Source organism: Mauremys mutica, chromosome 16 (genome assembly GCF_020497125.1).
Source record: "Mauremys mutica isolate MM-2020 ecotype Southern chromosome 16, ASM2049712v1, whole genome shotgun sequence".
Lineage (NCBI taxonomy): Eukaryota > Metazoa > Chordata > Testudines > Geoemydidae > Mauremys > Mauremys mutica.
The window spans coordinates 20137696-20164878 of record NC_059087.1 but is presented as its reverse complement, the minus strand read 5'-3'; the positions used below and the strand labels follow the sequence as shown (position 1 = coordinate 20164878).

At 43.6% G+C, this 27183-nt stretch overlaps 1 protein-coding gene across 4 annotated transcripts; it reads right to left on the bottom strand.

Annotated features, from left to right (window-relative positions):
* Positions 1 to 634: 634 nt before the first annotated feature.
* On the bottom strand, positions 635 to 21500 carry LOC123350745 (solute carrier family 2, facilitated glucose transporter member 11-like). Of its 4 annotated transcripts, XR_006573809.1 has the most exons (13): positions 21421 to 21500; positions 17574 to 17672; positions 16166 to 16326; positions 13976 to 14100; positions 9652 to 9781; positions 8668 to 8816; positions 7840 to 8027; positions 6851 to 6961; positions 4370 to 4471; positions 3529 to 3604; positions 2719 to 2846; positions 1348 to 2337; positions 635 to 695 (listed from the first exon to the last, which is right to left on the bottom strand). XR_006573809.1 is itself a non-coding variant. In XM_044989450.1 (12 exons), exons 1-12 carry the CDS (start codon positions 21442 to 21444, stop codon positions 2131 to 2133), a joined length of 1500 nt encoding a protein of 499 aa, XP_044845385.1. In that variant the 5' UTR covers positions 21445 to 21500; the 3' UTR covers positions 1001 to 2130. The 4 variants fall into 4 exon arrangements, 3 of the variants coding, with proteins under 3 accessions (XP_044845385.1, XP_044845386.1, XP_044845387.1); XM_044989450.1 differs by lacking the exon at positions 635 to 695 and having other exon boundaries at positions 1001 to 2337; XM_044989451.1 differs by lacking the exon at positions 635 to 695 and having other exon boundaries at positions 1001 to 2255.
* Positions 21501 to 27183: the final 5683 nt, after the last annotated feature.

Sequence of the window (27183 nt, the reverse complement as noted above, 5' to 3'; positions counted from 1 at the left end):
AATACAAGTACTGTAGTGCAATCTCCTTATTGTGAAAGTTGAACTTACAGATGCAGAATTATGTACAAAAAATAACTGCATTAAAAAATAAAATAATGTAAAACTTTGGAGCCTACAAGTCCACTCAGTCCTACATCTTGTTCAGTCAGTCACTCGGACAAACAAGTTTGGTTGCAATTTGAAGGAGATAATGCTGTCCACTTCTTGTTTACAGTGTCACCTGAAAGTGAGAACAGGCATGTGCATGGTGCTGTTGTAGCCAGTGTCACAAGATATTTACATGCCACATGTGCTAAAGATTCATATGTCCCTTCATGCTTCAACCACCATTCCAGAGGACATGCATCCGAGCTGATGATGGGTTCTACTTGATAACGATCCAAAGCAGAGTGGACCCACGTATGTTCATTTTCATCATCTGAGTCAAATGCCTCCAGCAGAAGGTTGATTTTCTTTTTTTGGTGGTTTGGGTTCTGTAGTTTCCGCATCTGAGCACTGTTCTTTTAAGACTGCTGAAAGCATACTCCACACCTTGTCCCTCTCAGATTTTGTCAGCACTTCAGATTCTTAAAACCTTGGGTCGAGTGCTGTAGCTATTTTTAGATATCTCAGACTGGTACCTTCTTTGTGTTTTGTCAGATCTTCTGTGAAAGTGTTCCTAAAATGAACATGTGCTGGGTTATCATCCGAGACTCCTATAACATGAAATATATGTTAGAATGCAGGTAAAACAGAATAGGAGACATACAATTCTCCCCCAAGGAGTTCAGTCACAAATTTAATTAATGCTTTTTTTTTTAACAAGCATCATCAGCATGGAAGCATGTCCTCTGGAATGGTGTCCAAAGCATGAAGGGGCATACAAATGTTTAGCATATCTGGCATGTAAATACCTTGCAACGCCAGCTACAAAAGTGCCATCAGAATATCTGTTCTCACTTTCAGGTGACATTGTAAATAAGAAGCATGTAGCAGTATCTTCCCTAAATGTAAACAAACTTGTTCGTCTTAGTGATTGGCTGAATGAGAAGTAGGACTGAGTGGACTTATAGGCTCTAAAGTTTTACATTGTTTAGTCTTTGCGTGCAGTTATGTCACCAAAAAAAGCTAGTATTGCAAGTTGAGCCAAGTTGTGGAGGTCTAGACCTCTTTTGTGATAGGATAGGAATTAGATTTTCTGTTTATATTTTTCCTGATGTGATTGTGCACTTTGCTATATGGATGTGTGACATGCCATTTATAACTTGTAGCAAAATATGGAAACATAAACTACAGTCATCCTATTAGAAGGTAGATGCGGCAGGAAAACAATAAATATATTGGCAATTGAGTTTTGCACCCACTTACTTGTGTGTACCTGGGTATTACAGGAGAGCTGTATGCTGCAGATGTGCCTTTGTAAGGAACCATTTGTCCTAAACCAACATCTGTCTAATTGATTTTTTCAGTATGCAGTTAAAATGTTCTACCATATCCCAAGCCCTGCTTCTCATCCTGAGCTGTTAAACCTCTGTGATGTAGGCCAAGACTTTCTCAGTCCTATGATGTTCTTTTCATCTTGACCCAACAAGATTGAGGTTTTTTTATACAATTGTACTTAATTTTTGTCCTGGCTGTCTTTCATTGGTTGCAGTTCCTTTTAGACAGGAAAAACAGTAGTTAGGCTATTTACAGTGCTGTGTATTGTAAACAGATGATCAGAAGCTTGTTTGAAGAGATGTTTTCATGGTTTGTCCTCTCCCTCTTAACTATATAGAGATTCATTTGACAAATTAACACACATACTTTTAAATCCCATTTCTTTGCAATGGTTGCAGTGGAAGGGGACTGCCAATAAAACTGACAAGTTTAGTTATTCCTGAGTGCAGTTCTGGGAAGTGTCTCTGTTAATTACTAAAACCCTCCTGATACAGAGTTGTATTAGGAGAAGAGCACCATGGGTGAAGATACTGCTGTGAGCATGAAAAACAAAGGCCCAAATATAAAATGGGACTGCTAGGAATAAGAGGTAAGATAGATGTGAATTATTTTTCAAATAAGATTTTATTAAAAAAGAGTCTATTTTAGCTTCAGCTTCCAATTTGATCTTGACAGTGCATTGTGTCAATGAAATCTGACTCTGCAGGCCAGTCAGAACTTGGTGCAGAAGGTGTGTTCCAGAGGGGAATTCTTCTCCGCAGTCGGTAGAAGTTTCTTCCGAAAATGTATTGTACTGAACTCCTCTTTGATTTCCATGATTGACTTCCCCTTTGTCTCTGGAAGGAACAGGTAGAAAAAAATCCCTGAGATGACAAGAATGCCCATAAAGATGAGGAAGCAGAAGGGACCGAGGGCCTCCTGAAGACAAAAATAAAAGAGAAAAAGATGAACAAATCCTCTTCTGACACTTACTCTCTTAGATCCTTGAAGGTTGCTTTGTTTCTCAAGAATAAGAAAAAAATTCAGTCTAAAGAAGAAATGTTTCTTTACATTTCTAATATATGTATAAGACAGCAGAGGGTGGTTGATGATTGGGCCAGCTCACACCCTTCATCTCAAGACTATATATGCCACCTCTGCTACACAGCTGGCTTCCGCAGAACAGGGACTTTGAGGTGGGTTCAGAACACTGATTACCTATATGGCATTGTAATGTACTTGCTGTGCCTTGCTGCCTAGGACAGCCATAAAAGATGGTTTAAATTGGGAGCATTGAAGAAGAAATCCAAACTGAATTACCACAATGAAGGGGAATATCATCCCAATTACAATGAAGCTCATCCAGCCAGTGGTCCCAGCAATCACAAAGGCAGATGATCGGGCTGATTGGTTGAAGATTTCCATCATGACAGAAATGACTGCCCCAGCTGAAGAAGCAACATGAAAAAGTAATAAAGACATTTAAGTGGGGTTTTCCCGTAGGAACTTTGGTCACCTCTTTCCCCCAAAATGAAAACATGCAAATTCATACAATTCATATGTAGGAGCTATATTTGATCAAGCAGAACCCCAAAGAGTGAGTATTTGTGCCCAGCACTTGGCATATATGCGGAGTTCCTGCTCCTACTGGGGGCTAGTACTAAGACAGGTTGTCAAGGCACTCATACACCATGGTTATGGCTATGATATGAAAACCCTAATAAAAATCAGTGACATACAATACTGATATAAAATATCTGAGGTTCCAATAACAAAACATTGCCATTTGTCAGGGACCTAGAATTAGCTTTGGTCCCAAGTGAGGACCAAAATCCTAGCAGGGAGTTGTAAGCTGGTTCTGGCATTGCCATTATATCTGATTCCAATTGAAATTAAGAAAGGATAAAGGGATGCTAAGAGAAGGAACTGAACATGCCGTCAGTTAACAATCCTGAATGGAGCTGGGCTTTTACTTGTGAGTTGAGGATGTTGTAGGATTCTGCTTCACTCTCTTCTCTATGAAGATGTATTTACAAAGTCTAGTTCCATTTCCATATACCCACCCATATTAATGTGCTCATATAGTATGATCCAGAGGTTTCCTATCACCACCTGAGTTTATGTACTCACATGGTCCAATTCCATAGGTGATAACGAACAAGAATATGAGAACAACACTGCAGTAGGCCATCCAGGAGAACTGATTCTAGACACAAAGCAGTGAAGAGAGAAAGGGGGAATTAATATGGTGGTAGAATAACATGCTCATTACTTTCTACTCTCTGGTTTAATGATTGCCAAGGGTCTGCTTTACATATGGGGAATAAAATCACTTATATCAAGGGGTGGGATGGAGGAGAGTTTAGCAGCTGAGGGGAGTGGTAGTGGGCCATTCTTTTTGCTGGAGACCAGGGTAGCAAAAGAGATTCAGGAGCTTAAAAGGGCGGGTGGATGCTTTGCATTGGGGGAAAAAGAGATTTCCAGCAGCTGAGATGATCATTGGGCAGCTGTCACAGCCACTTGTAAGTGGAGAGGAATGTGAGAGGTGCTGGTGAATGAGAAAGGAGACGGCAGGAATGCTCATTGCAAAGATTTTGACAACAGCAAGGCAAGATACACCCACTGGAGCCTGGTGTGTGAGGGGTTAGGTAGTAAGAAGATTGGAGAAAGACTAGATCAGGGCACCTTGCTTGTGGGACAGTTACTCTGGGAGCTGAAATGCAGATAATGCCAGTTTAGGAGGAGGCAGAACAGAGACCCCTCCAGTGAGGACAAGGATGAAGGCCTCATAGAAGGAGCCATGAGTATTCACGTAACATTCAGCCCTGTATTTGTTAGAGTGCAAAACTAAGGCTGACTGTGAGTCTCCCACCAAATAGCACCATGGGGATCAGGCTTAATTTGAAAATAACATAAACAGCAGTTTCGTAGAAGTGGGAACAGAGCACTTCAAAAAGAAAAGCTTCCTTACCTGCAGTGAGAGAACTGTTACTAGGATTGCCAGTATCCCTGCCATCAACCCATAACCTCCCCATAACAGCATCCGCCTGCCAAACCGGTCAATGATGGAGCTCTGAGGATCAGAAAACACATTGACATTACTGGAAGCATGGCAAATTCCAACCTCCACTCTCCAAGGGAATTTGGGTTTCATTCTCTCTTGCTGTCTCCTTCATTCCTTTTATCTCAGGAGTACAGAAATAGCTGTAATTGTTAGCCCTGTGATCAAGCAAAGCACTGCTGGGTGCTAGCCTGATGAACTCTGTGGGCGTTTCGGAGCAGCAGTTATAATGGAGGCTGCTCTTTGGGGCCAGAAAGGGCAGCTTGTATTTCTGGAATGATTCTGCTTCCCTCAGCCCCTCACTTTCATAGTAAGTCAAACTCTTGCATTTGAATGTATTTCATTTAGAACCATCGAGATATTTTTCTACTTTACTTGTGGTCCCATCTATTTAATTAGATGTTAATATGCCAGCTATCTGTAGCCTTGGTTTAATATCCCATGCAGAGTCTGAACCTGGCTTGTGCATTTCCACTATAGCAACCTAATGGCCTTCACTGCAAATTCTCCTAAAATAGACATGCATGCCTCTTTTTACATGTGTTTAAAAACAAAAATTACAAATCATAAGTTTTATATGGTTCTCTCTCAGCTGTGTTAGTTCCTTCCTTCGTGTCATTGATAAAGGTGGAATTATTATATTATGGCCGAGGTTGTAAATGTATCCCAAGGATCTATGCAAAGATGGGTGAAGCAGATTTGAGGCTGAAGTTCTGTGGATACTCTAATTTCAGAGAAACTCTGGTAGGCAGAGTGAATACCACACTTAACATCCTTTGCCTTGCAAAAAATGTCATAGGGACTTTTGTACCACAGCTGTTCGGATGTTCCATGTTACATCTCATTTAGAGGATGGCAGCATACCTCCAACAATATAGTGAGTCACCATGCTGTGCCATTTGATCAGTACTGACTCTGAGTGCCACCTACTGAACCACATCACTTTCTACAGCACTGTGGCATTTTCCCTAGATATTTCTCATTCAAGGAATGACTCACCTATACCCTATTTAGTTAATGAGTTACCATGAGGTTATATCCCGAGGTTGCAGACAGTCTCTATATCTGACAGACCATCACATAGATTTTCTGGGTGTTATGTATAAAATTGCCAAATTACACCCTAAAAGTCAGATTTTCAAAAGTGAATCAACCATTTCATGTAGCTGCTGAAGTCTGCCACTATCTTGACATAAAGTGGCATTGTTCCCTTCTGCCTTTCCCATTTCTTCTGCTATATCTGATCTCTCTCACAGCTATTACCTGTATATAAACATTATTATCAATGGGAGCATGATATAAACTCCATTTAAAAATAATCATAAGTCTTGATTTTTAAAAGAAATTGTGGATCATGACACTCCCCTCCCCCCACAAAAAGATAGGAAGTAATCTGGGGAGTAATGGGGAGGTGTCAGGGTTCTAATCTTTCACCAGCACCCCATTGGGGTGTGGATGGAATTGTATACATTTGTCTGGCTTCAGTCACTCAAGTGGAGGCACTCATTAGCATTTTGAAGGAGATGGATTCTCAGCCCTCCAGCCAACTTGTCTGGAAGCTTACCCCTTTCAGAGTCCCAGGGAACAAACAAACAACTTAGGAGCAGCAAAGTAAACAAAGGAAAAAGAAATATACAGACAGTTCCATTTGGCCACAGGCCTCTCTTCCTTCCCTGGGCAGGCTGTAGTGTAGCTCAACATTGGCTGGTTCACCAGCAGAATAGATAGATGACAGCCCCCTTTGCCTCTGAGGACTTGGGCGTCTTTTAGGCAAGGGTGTAGATTCTGGTCTCTGCCAGGCCTCTCCCTGGGAGCTAGGAAGGTCAACACTCTGCTCTTTTCAGAGCTGCCCAGCAGTGAGGTCTGGTCTACACTTAAAAATTAAATCGACCTACCTATGTTGCTCAGGGCTTTGAAAAATTGTGTGCCCTGAGTGTTGTACTTAGGTCAACCTAACTCCTGGTGTAGCCACTGCTAGTTCGATGGACAAATTCTTCTGTTGACCGAACTACCATCTCTTGAAGAGATGGATTAACTACATTGACGGAAAAACTTCTGTCCATGTAGGAAGCATCTACATTGTGGCGCTATGGCGGCACAGCTGCAGTGACGTAGACATGCCTTGAGCTGAGCTTCCCCCATCTTAAACTTCTCTTCCAAGTCTCAAAAAGACTTGCAGGTGGGGTGAGGTGGGGCCACTGTAGCCTGGAGAAACTCTGTAGCCCCTTCCTGTTACAGAGTTTATGTTGTCTTTCACAGTTTCATATGGTGGGGTAGTGGTGACACAAAAAGATTCTTCAGTTCGTGTGTAGAAAGAGCAGTTCATTTTAAGAAGGAATTGGCTCAAAACACATTTCCTTTTACCCTCCAAACCCATCAGGTCTGACTTACACACAGGATGTTTGAGAAGAATTCACAGATCCCAATTCCTAATGCTATATATGGAATAAGGTCTTCCTCCAACCTGGCTGTGCGGAACACTTCAAAGGTATAAAAGTAGATCTGGAAAATGCAGTGAAAAGGAATTTTAACAATCAAGTGTAATCAAGGTATCTGAGGTATGTTTGTGCAGCAGCATTCAGATCTCAATCCTTCACCAGTACAATATTACCAAGTGGGTTTTTATTAGGGGGTCATGAGAGGAAACAGAGGGGCCTGGATTCCATTTGGACAAAGAAACAGGAGCTGAGGCACCTGTTTTTGAAATCTGAAATTCGAGGGTCTATTAGGGATTAACGAAAGGGTTTTGAGGGTCAAGAAAAGAATGGAGCTTAAAGAAGCATTGTGTTAGGAGAAAGGAGGGAGTAAATAAGGGAATTGGGAGAAGGAGCTGGTTGGAGCCAAAAGAAGAATAGTATTGGGCGGGGGAGATGAGAAAGAGAAAAGTTCTTAGGGCCCTTGCTGTCTGGTTTGGAAGAGGCTTGTAGAAGGAGATCCCTTGATACCACACAGAATGAAGGATAGATGGCAATATGCATCTGCTACTAGCAGACAGGAACTTAAGGAAAACTGAGACCCAAATCTGTACAAAGAATTCTCAAGGTCCAAGTCAGAGAGCGTGAGCTTGTACAGCCCTCTGTCCTAGAGAAAGAACTTCTAGTGAGAACAGAAATTAAATCAATGGGACAATACCCTTCAGGGAACATTAACATCCACTGTGCTGGACCTATTCTATACACAGGCATGTGTTCACTTTAGAGTGCTGAGAAGCACGGTACTGGTAATGTCAGTGAATGTTACCACATGATGTACTGCAGTGACTTATCTATGAGGAGGAGAAAAGAGGATCAAGAGGAAGTAACAAGTAGAAACTGTGGCTCTGTAATGTTCTCAGCACTACCTAATAACAGTTCTGAGGTTGGAATTGAGGAATACTCAACTGCATGCAAGCCACAAAGCTGTATACTCATCATAAGGAGATTCATTATACACAACTGCCAACGCAAGGCTGGTTCTTTCATCACTTCCAGGACACTCATGGTTTTGACGCTTTTCATTGCTGCCTTCTCCTTCATCATATCATCAAACTCTGCTTGATGATCCCCTTCACCCCAGAGCTGCTTCATGGCTATGGAAGAAAAATAGCAAAGCATAATTATTATTAGTAGTGTTTTTTATTTATAGCACTGTAGTGCCTTGCAGACCTATCCATCAGCTGATCCATCCACTCCTCTCCATCATTCAATTGGCTAATGAATTAGTGATTAGATTATTCATTAATCATTCATAATTCAGTCCATAATTCAGATCCATCAGTCACTGATTGAAGAAATCAATCAGATATTGCTTAATGGAACACACTATTACACATTGCAATTAGCTGGTAGATGTCTATCTCTTGTTTGTGTAATACAATAATATTTTAGAGGGTGAACTTGAATAGCTGCAGATTAGTAATTTTTTTCTACACTAATTTAGATCTACATCAATATCAGTACAAGACCCTTGTTGATTAGAATTCTTAAGGAAGATAATTGATGGATGATGGGAAACTTGGTTCCATCTAATAGGCCCACCCCTTCAATGGCTATTAGGGTGACCAGATGTCCCAATTTTATAGGAACAGCCCCGATATTTGGGGCTTCATCATATATATGTGCCTATTACCCCCCACTCTCTGTCCCGATTTTTCACACTTGCTGTCTGGTCACCCTAATGGGTATCATGTAACAAATCAGAGATTTGGAGAAAGGCTTGTCCCATTTTACCTTTCAAACAACCTTCGGAGTCTTCCTTTTGTATCAAAAGGTAGGGCGGGGACTCAGGGAAGAATGGCAAAGAGACCAGCTGGACAAATGCTGCAATTCCACATACAGCCAACAGCAAAGGCCACAAGGATTCAGTTCCTAAAAACTCTCTATAGACAGCATATAAAATATATTCATGGTTTAATAAAATAAAATTAAATAACTTTGTTTTTTGTAGCAAAAAGTGGACCAACAGATGCTATATACCGATGGAAATGGAGAAGATAAATTGAAAGAAAGAAAATGTGGACAACTGGAAAGGAAAATAGCTAAGTAAGTACCTTAGTTCTATAGTTTGTTCTGAGTTTTTTCCCATTATTAAAAAATAAAAATTCAGTGGAGTTTAATCCATGCAACTACTATCGAGACCAATGCTGCAATTCTACATAAGACTGAAGAATTCAGATCCTCAATATTCATGAGTTACAACTATATACAATTATTTATTAGTAACTTTAGCAACTTCTTTTTTGTGTGATAAGTAGAGAAACTGACAAAATATGCACAGATAATGGGAAAAATGGATGAAAAGAAAAAATATTTAGGCTGCTTGGTCCATAGATAAGTACATATATTCTACCTGGAGAAAGGTATTAGCCTAGGACTTGGGAGACAAGTTTTTTATTCTGTGTTTTGACACAGAGTTCCTTTGTGATGATGGGCAAGTCACTTAGCCTTTCTGTGCCTCAGTTTCCCATTTTAAAAATGAGGATTATAGCATTTATCTATCTCACAGTGCATTGTGAGGATAAGTATATTAAAGATTGCAGAGCTTTGGAGCTGTGCTCCAGCTCTGCTCCAGCTCGTAGCAAAAACCTGCAATTCCACTGCTCTGGAGCTGCTCTGCGCTCCAGCCCCGGGCTCTGCTCCAAAGCCCTGAAAGATTGTGGTGTGCTCACCTACTGTGGTGATGAGGCCATGTACGTATGTAAAATAGACAGGTACCTTAATCCCATAATTTGTCCTAAAACTTTTCCTAGTGTCAAAAACACAACAGCACTGGTGTTTGCAAATCCACGCAGCTTCTTTGGTGAAATTTCTCCTAGGTACTGACTATGTGCATTCGAACATACACCTTGAATGGGAAGAAGAAATAGGAAAGTTATATTTATAGAAAGAAAAATTACCTTTTTTCCCCCAAATCATATTCTGCCAAACTGTAGCACTCTCCTTTTTTGAATTGTTTCTTAAGTATCACCTACAATAAGTAGTCAAACTGGAAAATTACATCTTCTAAAACAAGGCATTTAATAAATCACTATTCAGATTACCAATTTCAGTTGAGTCCTTGTGGAAGTAGATGGTGATTTGCTATATTTTATTATTGCACAATCCCTCCCCAGTTGGCTTAATATGCAGGAGGACTGCTTGAGCTGCGCCATCCTATAGATGTGTGCAGCCTGCTTCCTCTGATGCTGGGTGTGGAATGGCCCCCACCTCCTCCCTAACCCTTCCTGCTCCACCTGGGGCATAGGCGGCAGGTTTGTATAATTTTTGGTGGGGCCCAAAATGGTGGTGCCCCCCCCACTCCCACCCTGTAAGCCGATATAAAATGAAGCTACAACGCGTCAGCGCCACAAGATTACAAGGGTCAATTAAAAGTGGAAAGTCAGAAGCAGCATTGCCTACTTCAATATACAGTATTATATTTTGTTGCACCTGTTGTGATGAAGTGGGAATGTTCTTAATATTTTCTCTGAATACTGTGTGGGTGCCTCAGTTTCCCCTGCAAGATGCCAACTGAAGGTGTTGGGGACAAAGAGATCAGGTGGCCTCCTTGTCCGGAAGAGACACAGAGGCCAGAGGAGGGAGTGTCAGTTTGGAGCTGGCTGGGGAAATGGAGAGAGACCCAGAACTTGGTTCTGGGCTCCCCACCCCGCAAGATGGACCTGACAGAGGGGTTCTGTTTTCTGTACCAACAAGCTCTGTTTAAACTGTGTTCCCGTCATCTAATAAACCTTCTGTTTTACAGTCTGGCTGAGAGTCACATCTGACTGCGGAGTTGGGGTGCAGGGACCTCTGGCTGCCCCAGGACCCAGCCTGGGCGGACTCACTGCGGAAAGTGCATGGTGTGGAAGGGCATGCTGAATGCTCTGAGGTCAGACCCAGGAAGGTGTAAGCTTCTTGCCCTGGAGACAGTCTGCTCAGAGAGGAGGCTCCCCCAGAGTCCTGACTGGCTTTGAAGGAGTGGTTCCAGAGCATCCCAGCATCCCCTTCCACCCCATGCACTTCCCAGAAGTCCGCACAGGCACTTACACTCCCTCCTCTGGCCTTTGTCAAGAAGGCTAACAGCATTTTGGGCTGTATAAGTAGGGGCATTGCCAGCAGATCGAGGGACATGATCATTCTCCTCTATTCAACATTGGTGAGGCCTCATCTAGAGTACTACGTGCAGTTTTGGGCCCCACATTGCAAGAAGGATGTGGAAAAATTGGAAAATCCAGTGGAGGGCAACAAAAATGATTAGGGGGCTGGAGCACATGACTTCTGAGGAGAGGCTGAGGGAACTGGGATGGTTTAGTCTGCAGAAGAGAAGAATGAGGGAGGATTTGATAGCTGCTTTCAACTACCTGATAGGGGGTTACAAAGAGGATGGATCTAGATTGTTCTCAGTGGTAGCAGAGGACAGAACAAGGAGTAATGGTCTCAAGTTGCAGTGGGGGAGGTTTAGGTTGGATATTAAGAAAAACTTTTTCACTAGGAGGGTGGTGAAACACTGGAATGGGTTACCTAGGGAGGTGGTGGAATCTCCTTCCTTAGAGGTTTTTAAGGCCCGGCTTGACAAAGCCCTGGCTGGGATGATTTAGTTGGGAATTGGTCCTGCTTTGAGCATGAGGTTGGACTAGATGACCTCCTGAGGCCCCTTCCAACCCTGATATTCTATGATACTCTAAACTGACCACCAAATTTAAGTTGCGTGTTTTTCCCATCAGGTGAGGACTCTGGGGCAGGGCTGGGGATAAGGAACTTGGGGTGCAGACAGGCTGCCCCAGGGCTAGGGCCAAAGAAAACTCTCCTCCACCCTCCCTAGCAGCAGCAAGCTCCAGGGGAGGGACCCCTCCTCTCCCCCGCAGTTCACTGCACATGCTCCTAGGTCCCTCTCAGGTCCAGAAAGCCCACTCACCTCCCCTATGGTGGGTACTGAGGGGGGAGGTTGCCATCACGTGTGGCCTCCCCTGCTGCCACCCCTCACCATAGCCTCACTGGGGATGGGGCTGCCCCTTGCCCAGCATGGTGCAGGAGTGGGGACTGCAGGGTGGTAGCTGGGGAGGGGCACAGTATCACAAAATTCACCTAAGCCCCAGCTGCACAGGTCTAGGAAGCTCCCCTCCCCAGTGGTGTAGCCAGGTTCTAACATCGGGGGAGCGAACACGTAAAAAAAGATGCCAGCCAACATATCCAATTACTAATCAGGTAGTTCTATAACAGGCTATAACAGGCTGCCCTGGACCCCATCACCCCCTGAAGCACAAGGTAGGGGTAGGCACCACCATGTTGTGCAACAAACACTTGACAAAATTACTGGACTTAGTGATGGACAATGCGGGCAGGTGGGTATTATGTCATTCAATCACTAAACCCATAAAATTGCACACATTTTGCCTCAGTGAAATTAAATATCCAGAGAATTACTGGGCCTGTGATGATGACCAGGGCTTGCTCACCTGTGGCTCGGGCGCCCCCTCCCTGTGCTGTGGAGGCACAGCCAGGCAGGTCTGCATCTGCAGGCAGGCACCCTGCCTCATGTGCAGCTCCTGTGGGCCCTGATAGCCACTAGACTGGGAGCCTCCCGGCCAATGGAATGGGCTGGGGGGCGGAAGGCAAAGGGGGAGATTGTAGGGAGCTTTGGAGGAGGGGAGGCAGTGGGGGAGGGGAGTGGGCTGGCACAAAGGGGAGGGCTCTCTGGAGAGGAGTGACAGGGGCACAGGGGTCATTGGGAGTCTCTCGAGGGGGCAGAGGGTTGTGTGGGTCTCTGTGGGGCAGGGGGCTGTGATGGGCAGAGCCAGCTGCAACCTGGGTCTGCTCTGCGGGGGGTGTTGCTATAGTCCCCTCAGGAAGCTCCCCCCATCCTGTGTATTTTATACCAGCCCCGGGGTGCCCATTGGGTGCTCCTTTCCCCGCCCACGGCTCCATCTGTCTGTCCCCACAACCCCCCAGCTGTGTCCGTCTGTCTGTCCTCACAACTCCCCTGGCTGTGTCCTGGTGTGTGTCTGTCCCACAACCCCCTGGCTGTGCCCTTGTGTCTGTCTGTCCCACAACCCCCAACTGTGTCTGGCTGGCTGCCCCCACCACCCCCGGCTGTGTCTGTCGTGTCTGTGCCACAACCCCCTGGCTGTGTCCTTGTGTCTGTCTGTCCCACAACCCCCAGCTGTGTCTGGCTGGCTGCCCCCACCACCCCCGGCTGTGTCTGTCTGTCGTCCCCCGCCCCCGCTGTGTCTGTCTGTCCCACAACCCCCTGGCTGTGTCCTTGTGTCTGTCTGTCCCACAACCCCCCGGCTGTGTCTGGCTGGCTGCCCCCACCACCCCCAGATGTGTCTGTCTGTCCCCACCCCCGCTGTGTGTGTCTGTCCCACAACCCCCGGCTGTGTGTGGCTGGCTGCCCCCACCACCCCCAGATGTGTCTGTCTGTCCCCACCCCCGCTGTGTGTGTCTGTCCCACAACCCCCGGCTGTGTGTGGCTGGCTGCCCCCACCACCCCCGGCTGTGTCTGTCTGTCCCCCCCCCGCTGTGTGTGTCTGTCCCACAACCCCCTGGCTGTGTCTGTTTGTCCCCACCAAACCCCCCTCCCCGGCTGTGTCCGTGTGTCTGGCTGCCCCCACAGCTCACCGTCTGAGTCTGTCTGACAGGCACAGACCCTGCTGCTGCTCTGCTCAGGGCTCAGATGCTGCCGGTGGTTCGCTTCCCCTCCCTGCTGTGGAGGCGCGGCCAGGCAGCTCCGGCACCGCCCCCGGCAGCTCCCATTGGCTGGGGTTCCCGGCCAATGGGCTGTGAGCCCAATTGCTGCTGGGGCCTCTCCCGGAAGCTGCCGCTGCGGTGAGAGCGCCGGGTATTGCAATGCGGGGACCCCCCAAAGCACAGGGCCTGGGGCCTAAACATTGGTGGAGCTGGGCCCACCTTTAGGATTATTTGTGGGGCCTGGGCTCCATGGGCCCATAGAACTCGCCGCCTATCCTGGGGTGCTGTGCTCCCAGAGGAGCTCTGAGAGGGAGTGGTCCCTATGTTCTACCAAGAGAATAACTTATGTACATACAGTAGTGTGAGGTCCTACCTGCACTGATGCCATAGAGGAAGCGGCCAATCAGAATCATCTCAAAAGACTTGGCGGTCTTACTGAAGCCCATGTGCAAGGCTGCTACCATTATGAGCATATTGTTGCACAACAGACATTTCTTTCTGTAGCAGCAAATGAAATACAGATGTGAATCAGGTTTTCCCATAAATATCTCCTCTATCACTTTGAACAAATGGACTCCTGTTATCCAGTGAATGTACAGACCAAGCCATGGCTGCTCTTAAAAACCAATGCTTTGGGGCATAGCAATTTCTGTTATGTAGTGACATGAGAGACACCAAAGGGGAGCACTCCACTGAGGTTATAGTGGATTCCTGAAGAGAGAAGTGCTGAGAGAAAATAGGTAAACTGTATTCATTGCTCCCTTTCTAGGATTCTTCATCTCATCAAAAATATTACACCTATCCCAAAACATAAAAGGAAAAAGCCATCTTTGTAAAAGCCAAATTAAATGGCTATATTAAACAAGAGAGAATTAGAGTTTAATTCTCTCTTTGGAGGAGCAGAAGAGAAGTGAGCTTTGTTTACATTTTCTGAAGCCCTGAATATATTCACAGAGGCAAGAACTTGAAAGGGTTTTTTTTAAGTACCCAAGCAATTAAAAACAAAAAGCCGCCTGCTTCAGGCAATCTATCACAACCTCAGAAAATATCTTTTTACCCGTGGGCAATATTTTACAGCCGTTGTCCCAGGAAATAAATATTTGCATACTAGAGAATCTCCTGAGAATGGAGCTCAAATAAAATTTCAGTGAAAAGATATATGTTTACATGTTACATTGAATAATTATGAAATGAATAACACATAATTATGAAAAGAACAAGGAAACAGTAACAATTGTGTATTTTTATCAGTCTAATTTACATATGCTTATTTATTCTTATAATAACATTATATCTGTTTTTTCACTTTCATCAGCAGAGTCTTTAAGAATTCCCACATTCACTATCCTATATTTCCCCAAGAAAGAGTGTGTTTCAGTGGCAATTCTATAGGACAGATATTAAAATAAAGTTTAGCATCTCCTCCCAGCCTGTTGGAAAGAAATTGTATATACAATCAACCATAATGGAAATGTGTTTGTGTATCTTTAAGGGATGAGGCAGCTTGTTAACCTTTGGAACTCTGATTTCTTGTTTAAGGACATTTGAAAACTTCGTGTTCTGAAGGCTTGGAGATTGGGTAGGGCAACTTGGTCTGGATTTTATAGAGACTTTCTGGCAGCTGAAAGTGGAGATAGATCTAGGATAGTGGCAGAAAAGATAGGTTGGGGAGGGTCAAGTGGAGGTGTGTGTTCGAGGGAGTTGGTTGGAGGGGGAACCAGCCGAAGGAAGAAAGGTTGAGTGGAAGCATATAGTGTGAGAGTGTGAAGTGGACCAAAAGCTGAGGAGGGGATTGGAGAGAGAACTGGGATGGGGGAACAGGAAGAAGCAGAGATACAAAGAGATGAGGTAGGGAACTAGCATCTGGGAAGCAGATACTATTGGGCACATCTGCAGTTTGTTGAAAGGGGTCTGCAGCTAGTATATTTACTACTGCAGGGAATATAGAATCATGAATTTAGCCCTGGTAGGTAAGTAAATGGAGAAATTATTTTCAAATATTTTGTTAGTGTGTGTGTGTATCTATATCCATTTCTATCTTTGTAATTTTAAGTCTGCTTCCTCTCAGGAGTTCTGCCAAGGGAAGGCACCCTCACTTTCCATAAGAGGCTCTCTAGTTGTTTTGCTTGTGGAGACTGCAACAGGGAGGAACTAAATTAATTCATCTCCTGACTGCCCTGGCCACACACTCTTCTCAGCTAGCAGCACCGCAGACTTGTGCAGCTGCAACCTCTCCGTGGATTTTATACTGCTGAGGGCCCTGCACCCTGCTTCACACAGACTGACGCTGTTGAAAAACAGGGGTGAATTTAGCCTATATTCAGTTAGCGCTCAGTCCTAGTCCCTTGTAGTTTTGCAATTGACTTCAATGAGACAAAGTTTTAGCCTTTAATAATGTAGGAACTTAAATGGTTTTTGTTTTTATTTATTTAAAATCATTTTGTTCCCTTTTCAGTAAAATGTTTTTCAATGTTAAATTAACTAATGGTAGCCCAAGCAAACTGGTTAGCTGATTCCATTGTTACAATTCCTCATTAGTGAGCTGTTCAGAAAAGATACGTACTTTCCATGTTTCACAAACAGGTATCCACTACACAGACACCCCAGTAGTCCCCCTACAAAGTAGATAGACACAATGAGGGACCACAGCAATGTGATGGTCTCCTGATGGAGGGGAGAGCCATATCGCTCCAGCCAGGTTTTGTTGATAAACCTCTTAATGTGCTGAGAAGGAAAAGGGGATTTTCATTAACAGTAATTATGACTCCAATGCATTATACACAATCATACTTCATTATATTTAAAGCTGGTTTTGGTTTCAACAAATAGTTGCTATTTAAAGAATGACAACATGAGACTTACTTGCAAATAAAAGTTTAGGAAAAACCCACATACCCACATTTCTTGTTATTACCAATCTGTATCTCTGAAAATCAGTTTTGAATTGCTGGATATTAATTTCACAATGGAGGAATAATGGGGTGCTGCTAAAGACTGGCAGTATTATACACATCTGCAGTAGAATTAAGCAATGATGTCAGAAATGCTGTTTATTATTTTTAATTAACATTTTGATTGAATTTATTGCTTAAAAAAACAAGAGACTAGTAGTAGATGAGCTTCCCCAGTAAATTCTGATAGTACACCTAATCCTTGACATGGTGGTATTATTAATTAATTAATATTATTACAAGCAAGGGCTTCTCTCTTAAGCAAAGACTGCAGTAAATTGTGCCACTTTTTTTATGACTGTATGATGCAATAACCAAATTTGTTTTCACGCATAACCTAAACAGTCTTTGAATCCAAGTGTTGAGAGAGGAAAGGCTACTGCACAAATTAACTGCACAATCTCATCCACTGAAACTTGGCTTGAAAAATGTGTAAATTTCCACACTCAAATGTCGGGTCCTGTTATGGATTCCTTTTAAATGTCCGTGTTCTTGAGTGTAGGGGAGTGATGGGGACAATGGGAGGAAGCCCAAAGGACGTTTTGAGGGTTGAAACCTCAACCACACCCCACCACTTCTTAACCTTGATGTATACCCTTTATGTTCATCAAGTTTATAGTTCACACACAACCCTTACTACCCAGTCCATGGAGTGTGATCTAAGGGACTATAATGATACTTCAAAATGAAGAAGACAGTAGCAGAGAGGGATTTACCAAGAATCCTCTTCCTAAGTCCCTCAGTTCAGCAATAGACTACACAGAGAATAGTGCTCATTTCCCAACGTCCTCAGCCTTTCAAAACTCTACTGGAATGCTATCTGTGGAGTGAAGTTCTGTCCTTTGTCCAGCCTCTCATCTTACTCTTTCTTACAGTACAGAATGGGAATGGAAAGAGATGGAAACTGTCTCAATGGAAACACTTAATGAAGTATTTTAAGGACAAGGAGCATCCTCAAGCTAAGACCCAGCCCCATGAAAATTCAACCAAAGAGGTGTCTTTGATTAAGGCTTTGCTTACCATGGAAGGGTAGTTGATCACAGAAATATGAAAACCTGGTAAAAGGGTTCCACCAATTCCCAGCACAAGCATCATTTGAAATAGCCTCCGATACTGAATCTACAAAAAGATGATAAAACACTTCCTCAGTTTATGGTCAGATCCATGTATCTACAGCTCTCCCTTTCCAGAACCATGTCTTATTCACTGCAGACACTTCTAGCTATAGAAACCTTTTCACACTACACAAGGTTCCAGCCCAAAAGGGTACCATCAACCACTCAAAGATGCCCCCCCATCCCAGCCAAGTGGTCAGAGAAAACCAGCATCGATTGGAGTCTCCTCATCTAAAGAGACAAGACAAGAAAGACCCATTACTATCCACTGGGAAGGACCATTGCAATGGGAAGGACCATTGCATTCAGGACGATAGAGTTGACAATGTGTCAATGAACATGTAAATATGCTGTCCAAATGCCTATTAATGATACTGGGATGTGTGAAACTGCAGAATTTCATCCCCTCTGATCCCATGTTACCTGTTTTATTTCTACAAAAGGAGAACTTTTATTCTTTACCACTTTTGTCAAAACAATAATTCAGGAACTGGCTAAACAAGATTTTTTTTCATTTTTTTTCCACATTAGGCTTACTACACTGAGGCTATATCTACTCTTCCAAGTTCTTAAGTTGGCAAAACTTATGTTGCTCGGGGGTGTGGAAAAAACACACCCCTGAGCGACAGAAGTTTTGCCGGCATAAGTGGTAGTGTGCACAGTGCTATGTTGGCGGGAGAGCTTCTCCTGCTGACCTAGCTATCACCGCTCATTGAGGTGTTTTTTTTATGTCGACAGGAGAGCTCTTTGCCATCGACATAGAATGGCTACATGAGTGATCTTACAGTACTGCAGCTGCATCAGTACAGCAGCTGCATCAGTACAGCTGTGCCACTGTACGCTCGCTAGTATAGACTTGGCCTGAGAGAACTGTTAGTTTTCAGATTGTCACTACCTCTGGGCCATGAGAGAACCCTGACACCCCAGGGAAGTTTGTTTTCATTCTGCCAAATACTTTGGGAAGGACTCTTGGCAGTGCTATACTTTCTCTTTGCTCCTGGAACAACCTGGAGACAATAAAGGAGTGCTCCTTCTTCTGTTGGCCATACCAATGCAACCATAGAGCTAAGATAACTGCAGCAAAGAGTCCTGTGGCACCTTATAGACTAACAGACATATTGGAGCATGAGCTTTCGTGGGTGAATACCCACTTCGTCGGATGCATCCGACGAAGTGGGTATTCACCCACGAAAGCTCATGCTCCAATACATCTGTTAGTCTATAAGGTGCCACAGGACTCCTTGCTGCTTTTACAGATCCAGACTAACATGGCCTACCCCTCTGGTACTTGTAAACTAACTGTAACTTTAACAATTAGAACTATAACTCTGTCTTTCTCTACACCCACACAATGAGAGACAAGACAGACAGCATTTTTTCATTCTGAAAATCTAACAATCTTTCTTTTAACTGATGGTTTCACTGGTTCCTTAAACTCATTTGAGTAGTGTCACCATTTTTTTAACTCTATGGATGAATAGTATTATGTAAGAGCTAATTGTTAGTATTTACTATTATGTGCTTCCCAGATCAGTACAGTACATTGTGATCTAACAAACTCCCATTATTTTTTATGTTTATTGACAAATTTAATGTGGTTTCCTTTGTATTTTACCTCCTCATTGTATTTTGCTTACAGCCTGGAAGGATCCAACCCCAGGCACTGAAGGAATTAGCTGAAGAAATCTCTGCAAATGTTTGCAAACTCATGTATGGCAGGAGAGGTCCCGGAAGCTGGGGAAGGGCTAATGTAGTGCCTATCTTTAAAAAGGAGAAAAAGGAGGAGCTGGGGAACTATAGAATAGTCAGCCTGACTTCGATATCTGGGAAGCTACTAGAGCAATTATAAAACATTCAATTTGCAAATACCCGGAGAATGAAGGGGTGATCGCTAGCAGCCAGCATGGATTTACTAAAAATAAATCGTGGCAAACCAGCTTGATTTAGTTTTTTGACAGGATATCTGGTTTGGTGGATAGGGGAAATGGGATGGACATAATATACCTGGACTTCAGCAAGGCTTTTGACATAGTCCCACGACATTCTGATAAGTAAGCTGGAAAAGTGTGAACTCGGCTCAGCTACCATTAACTGGATACATAATTGGTTAAACAACTGCAGATAAAGAGAACTATTAATGGAATTATGTCAGATTGGAGGGAGGTCTCAAGAGGGGTTCCATAAGGATATGTTCTGGGTGCGGTGTTGTTTAACATCTTTACTTTATTAATAACCTGGATGTAGGAATAGAGAACATACTGATCAAATTTGCAGATGACACAAAGCTTAGGGGGATTGCCAACACTTTGGAGTATAGAGCTAAAATTCAGAGAGATCTTGATAAAGTGGAGAACTGGGCTATAGATAACAAAATGAAATTCAGCAAAGACAAATGTAAGGTGCTACACTTAGGGAATTAAAACTAAATGAACAAATGCAAAATGGGAGATAACTGGCTTGGCAGCAGCACAATAGAGAAAGATCTGGGAGTTGTGGTGTATCACAACCTCAACATGAGTGAGCAATGCAATGCTGTTGCAAAAAAAAAAAAGGCAGAAGTCTCAGCTGGAGTTCAGTTTTAGTCACCAATGTATAGAAAGGATGTAGAGAAACTGGAAAGGATCCAGAGGTGAGCAACAAAGATGATTGAAGGGATGGAGTGCAAGCCATATGAGCAAAGGCTGAAGGAACTTGGTATGTTTAGTTGGGAAAAGAAGAGATTAAAGGTGGACATTATAGAGGTCTTCAAATACTTGGAGAAAAGTTGTTCTCTCTTGCCACAGAGGGCAGGAGAAGTTGCAATGGGTTCAAATTACAGAATAGCAGATTTAGATTAAATCTCAGGAAAAACTTCCTAGCTGTAAGGACAGTAGGACAATGGAACAGACTGCCTAGGGAGGTTGTGGAAGCTTCTTCATGGAAGGTTTTCAAAAGGAGGCTGGATAGCCATCTGTCTTGGATGGTTTAGACACGACAAATCCTGCATCTTGGCAGAAGGTTAGACTAGATGACCCTTGCGGTCCCTTCTAACCCTATGGTTCTATGATTCTATAACCGTTATTATGTCAGCATTGCTAACCATGGGACTTCAAAAGTTATAAAACAGAGCTTTAAAAACCCCCATGAGATTGTTATGAAAATAATGAGACTCTAAAATAAATGTGATGGGTTCTTTATATCTATATTATTACTTTTGAACTCTAGGGGAAGTTCCCCCTCTCTCAATGAGGAGGAAGAATGTCCTCATACAGGTGTTAATGCATTTTGAGATGAATTTTCACACACCAGTTCAATCTCTGTACTGTTCCTGGAGCTTGGTTTCTCCTGCTTTCCCCACATCGCCTCGCAGGCTCGCATACAGCTTTTTCTCATTTATACTTGTATATTTTTAGGACATGTTACTGCTTCCTGAGCCCCTCAGAGCGAAAGTAAAGGCACAAGTGTCTTACCACAATGCTTTTTTGCTGTATTTCTTCTTCCTCCCTTGCTGTGCTTCCAACTGCTTTATCAACAGTACCTCCCTATTTTTGTTAAAGGGGTATTGCCCCCAAAATAGTTTTTTTGCTCTGTCCATCATAATCACTACCAAAAAGACCATTAGGTAGCCTCTTGTTGTACTCTTTATAACTATATCACACTGTTTTAAAGATTGATTAATGAAAATGTGCAGTACTTTCTCCAGCATTGGAAGTGGAAGACAGATCCTTCCCATTATTAATATCTGATGTGATAAAAAAACCCAGGGTACTCACCAGGTCTGACAGGTAGCTGGTCATTTCCTATTGAAAGCTCGGCAGTTTGTAATCACTGGCAAGTCCCCGTCAGATGGGTGATCTGCTTTCTAAGCTTTGTTACCGAGCATGTTATTTAAGTAATGAGGAGCTGGGGTCATGGGACTAGAGTTAAATTTTTACTTTCTACTTTTTCAGTGAATTATGTTATTTTTATTCATTGGACAGGGTTTAGACTTATTGGACTAAATATTTCAAGAAACAGATATGTCAAGCCCAGTCCAACATGGAGAGAGATTTTTCCTCCCCCTATATTTGGAGGGCTCTTGCTGACTTGGGATGGGAAGCAGGCAGCTAGTTCAGACATCAAAGCTAAATAGTGTTCCAGTTATTGTAACATACTTTGATTCTCTGATATATGAGAGATTGCTCTGAGGTTGTTTCTTGTATAATAACTCATTCATTTTAAGGCTGATGAAACAGTTTAACACCATCCTCAGACCTAAGCTCGGTTACTGTTGTTTCAGCCAGTTTCAGCCTTTAAACTTCTTACCTCACTTTTAAGACCTTGCACAGCTCCCTTCATCTTTGCTTTCATTTCCTCGTCCTCTTCTTCATTTTGTGTGTGCTCCTCCCAGGGCCGGTGCTACCATTAAGGCGAACTAGGTGGTTGCCTAGGGTGCCAAGATTTGGGGGCGCCAAAAAACGGTGCCCCCCAATTTTTTTTTACAGCGGTTCCTCCCCAAGCGCACGGTCGCTGCTCCACTTCTCCCACCTCCCAGGCTTGCAGCGCCAATCAGCTGTTTGGCGCCACAAGTCTGGGAGGGGAGGAGAATTAGGGCAGGGGCGACGTGCTCGGGGAGGACGCAGAGCAGAGGTGAGCTGGGGTGGGGAGGTGCTGCCGCGGGGGGGCGCCTCAGGGCGGGGGGGGAGTTGCCATGGGGGGGCCCTCAGGGTGGGGGGGGGCGGGGAGCTGCCGCAGGGCTGGGGGGGTCGCAAGGTGGAAGTTTCGCCTAGGGCGCAAAACTTCCTTGCACCGGCCCTGGCTCCTCCCCATCTTCATCTAAGTGTCTCACTTGTATCTTCTCCCACACTTTTCTTCCACACATCTCCTTACACTCTGAACTTCCTCCCTCTCCTTATAGACTGGATGATCTCTGCCTTTTTTGCAAAAAGAACAGGAGTACTTGTGGCACCTTAGAGACTAACACATTTTTTGAGCATAAGCTTTCATGGGCCACAGCCCACTTCATCAGATGCATAGAATGGAACATATAGTAAGAAGATTATATACATACAGAGAACACGAAAAGATGGAAGTTGCCATACCAACTCTAAGAGGCTAATTAAGATGAGAAATTATCAGCAGGAGGAAAAAAAACTTTTGTAGTGATAAGCAAGATGGCCCATGCCAGACAGTTGACAAGAAGGTGTGAGGATACTTAACATGGGGAAATAGATTCAATTTGTGTAATGACTCCCAGTCTCTATTCAAGCCGGAGTTAATGGTATCTAGTTCACAAATCATTCTAGTTCAGCAGTTTCTCGTTGGAGTCTGTTTTTGAAGCTTTTCTGTTGCAAAATTGCCACCTTTAAGTCTGTTACTGAGTGACCAGAGAGGTTGAAGTGTTCTCCTACTGGTTTTTGAATGTTATGATTCCTCATGTCAGATTTGTGTCCATTTATTCTTTTGCATAGAGACTGTCCAGTTTGGCCAATGTACATGGCAGAGGGGCATTGCTGGACCATGATGGCATATATCACACTGGTAGATGTGCAGGTGAACGAGCCCCTGATGGCGTGGCTGATGTGATTAGGTCCTATGATGGTGTCACCTGAATATATATGTGGACAGAGTTGGCATTGGGCTTTGTTGCAAGGATAGGTTCCTGGGTTAGTGTTTTTGTTGTGTGGTGTGTGGTTGCTGGTGAGTATTTGCTTCAGGTTGGGGGGCTGTCTGTAAGCGAGGACTGATCTGTCTCCTCACTCTCACAGATCTTGGGAGACAGACTAGTCCTTGCTTACAGACAGCCCCCCAACCTGAAGCAAATACTCACCAGCAACCACACAAGTTCTCCACCTCTGGTGCCATCTCACCTAGAGCAGCACTTACTACCTCCACTAAAAGCTTGATCATATTCTTCAAGCCTCATAGCATCTCATGCAGGCCTCCCTGGTACCAACTTCCCAAGCATAGGAGGCAGTCCCATTCCCCAGTAAATACTACTGAAGACATGAGACAGGTTTTAAAAGACAATCTAGCAGTAACTGAGAAGTACTGATTAAAAATCACAGTAAAACAGACAAGTACAAATCTCATACAAGCAGGGGTACTGGAACAATTTTTATAATGGGGATGCTGAGACCCATTGAACCACAAATTGAATCTGTTTCCCCATGTTAAGTATCCTCACACCTTCTTGTCAACTGTCAACTATCTGGAATGGGCCATCTTGATTATCACTACAAAAGTTTTTTTTCTCCTGCTGATAATAGCTCATCTTAAGTAATTAGCCTCTTAGAGTTGGTATGGCAACTTCCACCTTTTCATGTTCTCTGTATGTATATATATCTTCTTACTATATGTTCCATTCTATGCATCCGATAAAGTGGGCTGTAGCCCACGAAAGCTTATGCTCAAATAAATTTGTTAGTCTCTAAGGTGACACAAGTACTCCTGTTCTTTTTGCGGATACAGACTAACACGGCTGCTACTCTGAAACCTGTCTCTTTTGCCAAATTTCTCCTTAAAACATACTCCTTTTGGGAAGGGTGTTTTGGTGATAGTCCAGCTGAGAAAGAAATGTTATTTTTAAAAACATTGACCTACATCTGGCCAGACACTGTTTGTATTCAATCTAACTATTTATCTTGGTTGTAAATTCCTTATGGCAAGGCCTATGTCTTCCTTTATATTCTGTACTGTGCTGGACATGCCGGCAGGCAGCAATCTCTAGTGTGGAAGATGATATCTAGCAGGATAACTGGTGCACACACATTGCACGATGGCAGAGGTAGGGGAAATACTAGCCAAGAAATTGGGGCAAACCCTTATTCTTGCAAAGAGTGCTAAGATATATTTAATGTCTACACAGAAAAGACAGGAATTTGGTTTTTAAGACCTCATCATGATACGCAGTTTATCTTCCTAAGAAGAATGAAGGGTTGAGTTTATCCTGCTAAGATTTAAACCTATGGTTCCAGCAAGTATAATTATTCCAAATCTGATGCTGTGATCACTAACCCTTCCCTGGCACGTAGTATTTACATTTTATAAGTTGTCACTATATCTTGTATGCACGTACAACCCATTTGATCAAGCACAAGAAATTCATGGAAATTGCATAGTTTCTCCCTCTTGCATGGCATGGATTAGGTTTTTGAGCAGTCACTTAACCTATGCTCCAAAATCCATTCTAGCTGGTGGTTGTGTTAATGTTACACAGAGCATTTCTCCACTTGCTGATCAAGTTCACATAGAGAAGGGAAGTTGGTGAAAAGTCAGGCAGACTGAATGAATAACTGGGATCAGGTGAGTCACATTGCATGCTGTATGGAGACACATATGAGGATCTTACTCTGTGTAAAGCTGCTGTGTCATACCAGGAAGTGCAATGCAGACTGAAGAAGACTCTTTAGACAGATGATTTCACTGCATTCTAGGAGCCCTAACCTAAGAAGTGTTGAGTGTTCTCAATCCCCATTGAAGTCAAAGGGCGATGAGGATGTTTAGCACTTCACAGGAGTGGGTCCAAAATGCATAGACTTGGGGACAGATTTACGAAGGCATTTAGGTACCTAAAGATGGAGGTAGGCACCTGGAGCCAGATTTTAAAAGGATTAGGCATGTAGATGCTTTTGAAAATTCCACTAGGCAACTAACTGCATCTTCAGGTGCCTGAATATCTTTGAAAATCTACCATGTTTGCAGCCTTGAGTCTCCACGAGAGCGGCAGGCAGGTTGCCTTCAGCGGCATGCCTGCGGAAGATCTGCTGGTCCTGCGGCTTCGGTGGACCTCCCGCAGGCGTGCCGCCGAATCCACGGGACCAGGGACCTCCCACATGCAAGCCGCCGAAGGCAGCCTGCCTGCCATGCTTGGGGTGGCAAAATACCTAGAGCCACCCCTGATAACCACAGTCTGTATACGTCTCATAACGATTATGATGATCAGAACATTACAAGCTTCCATTAAAGACCTTACTTGATACACTTCTGTAGTACAGTAGTACAGCATGCAATAGGCTGGTTCAACTGCTCATTTTTGGAGCTTAAACAGTCTATTCTCCCCCTGCTTATTGTATTTCAGTGAAAAACAAACCTGAGGCTGTGTATTCTCAGCAAATCTCTTCTGTGCCCTCTTCTGTTAAAGAGGAATCAGACATCTTACACCCGCTTCCCTGACTCTGCCCTGCATAGACCCCAAAACACAGAACTTCAGGGAAAAACTATTCTTACATTCAAATTGTCTGCCTGAAAAGAGTTCCATCCTTCAATATGTGAACAGTGATAATAGCACAAAGGCTGCGGAATAACTGTTTTTTTAAAATATATGAATTAATACCAGCATTTAAAGCGTTAGTGAAGAGGCAGAATACTCCTCAAGAGTAACTTGATAGGGCATGAGAGGAAGTGGTGAGAACTAAACAGCAGCAACTCCCTGTCCCTGGTGGCTATGAGGAGGAGTATACCTCAAGGGCATGGGCTAGCAAGAAGGTCCTGCTGTGCTCTGCGTAGATGTGTGATCTCATGTTACTCTCCAGTGGCCGGCAGAGGATAAGGGAAACACTAATATCACTGTTGAAGAGATCTTCTTTAGCTCAAGTGGTAAAGGCCCATGTCTGTGGAGCTGGAGTTTCTGTACGTGCTTGTGTGAGTTTTCTGGTAATTGTACCTGTTGTCTGCAGCACATGGATTTGTTACAGTACTTCCCCTAGTTCTGCAAAAGATACGTGTCTTAAGGGCATATTTTCTTACCTTCAATGCAGCCCTCATTGCCCTTTCTGTCTACAAGGAGGTGGCGTGGATGGGCGACATGGCCAGCTGGATTAGTGCTGGGATTGCACTGACAGCCACGAGAATGGGCCAGAGGGCTTCTACTACTTCTATCCCAGTAAGGATTTTGATTTTCTTTGTTGAACTGCCCATTGCACATTCTTCATCCCAAAACTCCTTTGCTCGAAAGCTTATGGTTATTGATACAAACTCCTTGAGGAATGTAAAGTATCCTATTTCTGTTTCCATGTCAGCTGAGGCTGAGGAATTTGGGCTAAGCTGATTCAGCCTGCCACAGTCTAGCTGCCTGGGATACTAAAAGCAGTTGCTAAATTGCCTTTTACAGGCGGCTTGTGTTAACATGTTCCTATATTTTAGTAGGAGAAAAAAATGAAATAAGCCTCATGAAATAAGACTCATTATCTGAGTCCAATGCTGAATATCCTACAAACGTTCCGATAGCTCTGGCAGTGGATGCTGTTATGGCAATCACCCCAGGCAGCTTCTAGGGAGCACATTCTCCAGCACACAGTGATCCTTGTGATTTGCTGGTACATTTTCCATTTGAAATAGATGGACCTGGCTATGGTGTGTTTGTTTTGTAGTAGGGTAATATAGGGGGTAGTGATCGGAAGAGATACGAGGATTATGCTATAAGATATTTAGGAGCAATGCTAAGCCTCAGTTTGTAGATGTCTGACAATAGCTCCAGGTTTCGGTAAATATTTTAATAAGTATGTTCCTTTGGGACATTTATTTCTCACCCAGATGGCCTTTTCATGTCAGATTTC

Excerpts from the sequence above, each read along its gene's own strand:
- LOC123350745 (XM_044989450.1), bottom strand. The coding sequence starts at position 21,444 with ATGACCAGCTACCTGTCAGACCTG. Across the intron at positions 8,817-9,651 it reads GGACAAATTATGGGATTAAG|AGAGTTTTTAGGAACTGAAT; the intron begins GTACCTGTCTAT and ends TGCTGTCTATAG. Across the intron at positions 3,605-4,369 it reads TAACAGTTCTCTCACTGCAG|AATCAGTTCTCCTGGATGGC; the intron begins GTAAGGAAGCTT and ends CTTTGTGTCTAG.